Source organism: Olea europaea, chromosome 17 (genome assembly GCF_002742605.1).
Source record: "Olea europaea var. sylvestris chromosome 17, O_europaea_v1, whole genome shotgun sequence".
NCBI classification, from domain to species: Eukaryota; Viridiplantae; Streptophyta; class Magnoliopsida; order Lamiales; family Oleaceae; genus Olea; species Olea europaea.
The window spans coordinates 6,198,335-6,203,556 of NC_036253.1; the positions used below are offsets into that span (position 1 = coordinate 6,198,335).

At 37.3% G+C, this 5,222-nt stretch overlaps 1 protein-coding gene across 1 annotated transcript; it reads left to right on the forward strand.

Annotated features, from left to right (window-relative positions):
* Window positions 1–4,176: 4,176 nt before the first annotated feature.
* On the forward strand, window positions 4,177–4,986 carry LOC111365568. Its single transcript, XM_022986125.1, has 2 exons — window positions 4,177–4,267; window positions 4,346–4,986. The coding sequence occupies exons 1-2, from the start codon at window positions 4,177–4,179 to the stop codon at window positions 4,984–4,986; spliced, it is 732 nt and encodes a 243-aa protein (XP_022841893.1).
* The last annotated feature ends 236 nt before the right edge of the window (window positions 4,987–5,222 follow it).

The following is a 5,222-nucleotide window of genomic DNA, read 5'->3' on the forward strand; positions in this document are numbered from 1 at the left end:
TTTTAAACCCTGTTTGTGTAGCAAAAGCAGGTTCACCAACCATTAGAGCTTTCAAAAGTCCAGAAAAATTCTGCCAGTTACAGCATCAGCATGACAAGTTACTTAAAAGTACTTATGGTGTGTTTTAGTGCTACTTGAATTCTGCATTTCATTCTTCATATTTTGATCAGTCAAGAGAATAACTTTTTTTTCCTTAGATTTAAACTATCTGGCGCTTCTTCGTAAAAATGTATTTATGGAACATAAAGAGTAGAATATCCTAGACTGTCATAAATTATAAAAATAAAATTATCAGATTCACTAGGTTGGCACTTCACCGTGAGATATAATAAGAGTTAATTTTTTTTTTAAGCTGAAAGTTAACATGCCGGCAAAGCATTGTACAAAAATCATAATTCGTAGACCCAAAACTTAAAAACCCTCTTAGTAATTTCACCACAGACACCATATCACCAAAGGCATCAAAATTTCATAGAATACGCTTAGATTATATTCTACCCTTCTCTATCATAGAGAATCTAAAAACCCATATTCTCAAAATGGATTCATTGAAGTTGTTTCCATAAACCAGAAGACATCAACCCAGAATACGAATCACTATTCTCATACAGAATCACAAAGACTTCAAAGAGTCACTCAGTACACCCAGAAATTGTCAGACCAGAGGTTGACGCCAAATGGGACAAGTGGAGAAGATGAACAGGAGACAAAGAGAAAATCATAACCTCTCAAAGAAAATTAGATGTTTGGAATAAATTAGGACAATAGTTAAAGCCTCTATTTACACCCTCAACCATCACTGTTAATCTCCAGACCGTCTAGCAACTAATCCATAGCCAATACTGATAAGTGTGTTTTTGCACACTTATTTAAGTCACAAACATGACTTAATTACAAGCAAAATGATTAAATTGTGACTTAATTTCGTTACATTTGTAAATTGTAGGGAACACCGATGAACATGGCGAAATTCAAGAGAAAAGACGCAAAAAATGACTAAAATGATGCAGGGTGAAAGTTCAGAGACCAAGGTGCAATTATCCAAAAGTTGACCCGATGAATAAATTAAGAAATTGATTGAGCCAAATGCCAATTGATGATATCTTGGGATGATGGAATGGAAAAAATGAAGAAAAAATGCGAAGAAGTGAAAGATTCAAGTAGAGGGACCAAATTAGAGAAAATGAAAGTCAGAGTCTACCATGCGGCCGCATGGTAGAACTCTCGTGCGGTCGTACAAACGAGTGCAGGGAATTCTGGAGATAGCATGGCATAACCATGCGGCCGCACGGATTAAAGCCATGCAGTCGCATGATAGGTTTCCGACGCGAAAATTTTACTTTCCTTGTACGATTGAAACTCTTTTGCTAACCTAATTTTCACGGGATATAAATACCAAAAGACGTCCAGAAAGAGTAGAACGTAATTATAGGCAGAAAAACACTTCTTGGAGAGGATTTTGAGCGTAAGAACGAAGATTGACACAAAGAGCTTCAAGATTTCATAACCCGGTGATGTTTTTTTATTCAAAATCTGATGTATTTTGTTATTTCAACTATGTTAGGCTAGATTCTCATGTGCTAGGAGATCGATGTACCATGTAGTTAGATATTTAATTTTATAGTTTTGCAATTTGACATAAAGACATATTTCTATTGTTTTGAATAATTTATATGCAATTATTGTTTCCGCAATTAAGGTCCCGTAATTGTGTGAGTTTGGGTGATTTATTCTCGCATTCGAGGGAATTGGAATAGATTCGACATAATATAAATCATCGTAGGGTCCGATAGGAGATAGAAATATATCGCTATGCCCTAAGTGAATCTTTAAATGTTCATAAAACTGCATGTATTTTTATATTTGCAAATGTCATAGAAATATAGGCCGGTGGTATATAGAAATAAGTTTGATACATCTCGAGAGAGAGTATTGGATAGATTTAGGAACATTGATTCGTCAACAATTGAAGTGTGTTGTCATATTGTGAAACTAGGGTTTAAAGTGATAATTGCATGGAAAATCGTGATCCTAGTGTGTTTAATTTCTATTAATTACAAAAACGTGCGTTCTCAACATTTGATTTCATTCTAGAGTGTTAAAATATTGTTTTGCATACTAATTTTAATTTAATCATAAATTTCGCATAATTAGGGTTTCTTTCCAAAATTAGGGTTTAATTATATCTACATTCACTTTGGTAATTTAGTTTCGGCTAAGGTTACGATAGATAAAATCTGAACTAATCAATCTCTGTGGAACGATATTCGGACTCATTTAATCCACTTTATTACTTGTTAACGAATCGTACACTTGCGGTAATTTTAAATAAAAAAATATTTCACGAACAAGTTTTTGGCGCCGTTGCCGGGGATTATGTTTAGTTTAATTTTATTCTTTTGGGCACTAATTCAAACTTCAATTTTTATTTTGCTAGTATAATTTTTTTTTTATTTCTATTTTAGGTGATTATCCTTTATTTGTGTTTTAGTTATTTAAATTGTTTAAATCTCAGTGCTCGTACTAGTTTGTCTTTCAGATTTGCATGCCACGATCGATTGGAGGAGAATTGATTCCAACAGATCCTGAAATAGAGTGCACCTTTCATCAACTACAAAGAGATCACCGAGAAGCACAAGTACAAATGGCTAACGAACTGAACAATCCCATTATTCAAGCTAATGAAGGAGAGACAATAGACGAAGGAAACGAGATTTTGGGAGATTTCTTGACTCCTCAAGTAATTCAAAATCAATCCAGCATAGTGTATCCATTATTTGGGCAACCAAATTTTCAGTTGAAGATAAGTGTGATACAACTATTTCAAAATGGACATCAGTTCTATGGCAAGGCCGAGGAGAATCTACATACACACATATCTCGATTTTTGGATATGTGTCAACATTTTGGATACCAAGAGATTTCAGACAACGCTATTAGGCTAAGGTTGTTTCCACACACACTACGAGACAAAGCACTTGAATGGTTGGATTCACTTTCGGTTGAAAGTATTACTACATGGAACGAATTGGCACACAAATTCTGCACAAAGTTTTTCTCACCAGCCAAAATAGCGAAGCTGAGATATGACATATCAGTATTCAGTCAAGGAGAAATCGAATTATTTGACGAAGCTTGGAACAAATTCAAGAACATGCACCGGAAGTGCCCTCAACACGGGTTTGACAAAGAGACCCAAATCCGATTCTTCTACATAGGGTTACTTCTATACCACAGGAGCATGGTGGATTCAACATCAGATGGCTCAATATCCACACGAACAGTTGATGGTCATTGGAATTATTTGAAAGAATGGCTACCACATCAGCTATGTGGATTTCTGAGAGGGCGGTTCCAAGAAAAACTTCGGACGTCTACGAGGTGGATACTTATTCAGCAATATCTACAAAAATCGACTCTCTGTATCACAAGGTGGAAAACATATCACAAGCAACACAAGCGAAGAAGAGCAATTGTGAGGAATGTGGAGCTGAGCATAAAACATCGGAATGCCCAATACTCATGCAAGAAATTGAGCAAGCAGACTATGCACAGTGAGGACAATGCCAACAACACAATCAATATGAAGAAACTTTCAATCCCAGTTGGAAGAAGCATCTCAACTTCTCTTGGAGCAACCAGAATCAAAATAGGCCACAGAGACAATTTCAACAATAACAGAAGAGGCCTCAGTTGGAAGATATGATAGGAAAATTCATGGAGAAAGCTGAAGCTACATTTCAAAATCAAAATGCAGCCATAAAAAATTAAGAAACTCAGGTGGGGCAGTTAGCCATCGCATTTACTGGCAGAACGTCGAGTAACTTGCCGAGTAACATAAAAATCAATCCCAAAGAGCAAGCCAAGGCCATTACAACTCGAAGTGGAGTACAACTGCCTGAAATCCATGTCAAGAGATCGGGTGTGATTGTAGAGGCATCTTCTCCTACTAAAGAAGAGACTGTTGTACAGGATGAACAACCAAAGGAATCAACTCTAAAAGAAAATTCAGAAAAGTCACGGGATAAGACCAAAGTCACAGTCAACCCATACGAGCCTCCAATTCCCTTTCCACAGCGGTTGAAGAAGCAAAAATTGGAGCAACAGTACAAAAAATTCCTAGAAGTCTTCAAAAAGCTCCATATCAACATCCCACTAGCCGATGCACTATTCCAAATGCCCGGCAATGCGAAGTTTCTCAAAGATATTATATCAAACAAACACAAGCTGGAGGACAATGAGACAGTGATGCTTACAGAGGAATACAGTGCCAGAATCCAGAGAAAGCTCCCACTAAAATTGAAAGATCCAGGGAGTTTTACTGTTCTCTGCACTATTGGTGAAGTTTTTTTCGATAAAGCATTATGTGACCTTGGTGCAAGTATTAATTTAATGCCTCTGTCTGTTTTTAGAAAACTCAGCTTAGAAGACGCTAAAGCGACTACTGTGACACTTCAGCTGGCTGACAGGTCACTAATACATCCTAGAGGAATAATTGAAGATGTGCTTATCAAGAAGTTCATATTCCCAGCGCATTTTCTCATCTTGGACATGGAAGAAGACAAGGACGTCCCATTGATACTTGGCAGACCATTTTTGGTAACAGGGAGAGCGGTAATTGATGTCCAAAGGGGGCAGTTGATCTTAAGATTGGGAGAGGAGCAGATATCGTTTAATGTTTTCAAGGCCATGAAATTGCCAGCAAAATCATATAGCTATTACCAGGTTGACATCATTAACAAGGCAGTACAAGAAACGTTCTTACTTCACAGCCCATCTGATGCCTATGAGGCATGCATTGCACAATCCCAATCAGTCCAGTCTGATTCTCTTGAAGTTGAAACATGTGCAAGGTTTTTGGAGACCAACCCGCCATACACCCGAAAGAGGCACTTCGAGGAACTGGGGATGGGAAATGTAAAGCCACTGCCCTCCATTCAACAGCCGTCAATTTTAAAACTCAAGCAACTACCGCCACATCTTTGATATGCATATTTGGGGGAGTCAGTTACACGTCCAGTAATCATTTCGAACACAGTCAGTGATGTGCAAGAAGAAAAATTGCTCAGGTACTCAAAGAGAATAAGACGGCGATTAGGTGGACAATAGCTGACATTAAAGGGATCAACCCTTCTTTGTGGATGTATAAAGTTCTAATGGAAGAAAATTGCAAGCCAAGTATAGAGAGTCAGAGAAGATTGAATTCGAATATGAAGGAAGTA

Bases quoted from the DNA above. Each gene is read 5' to 3' on its own strand.
- LOC111365568 (XM_022986125.1), top strand. From the start codon at position 4,177: ATGCCCGGCAATGCGAAGTTTCTCAAAGATATTATATCAAACAAACAC. The intron at 4,268-4,345 runs GTGCCAGAATCC...CTATTGGTGAAG, and splicing joins GATGCTTACAGAGGAATACA to TTTTTTTCGATAAAGCATTA.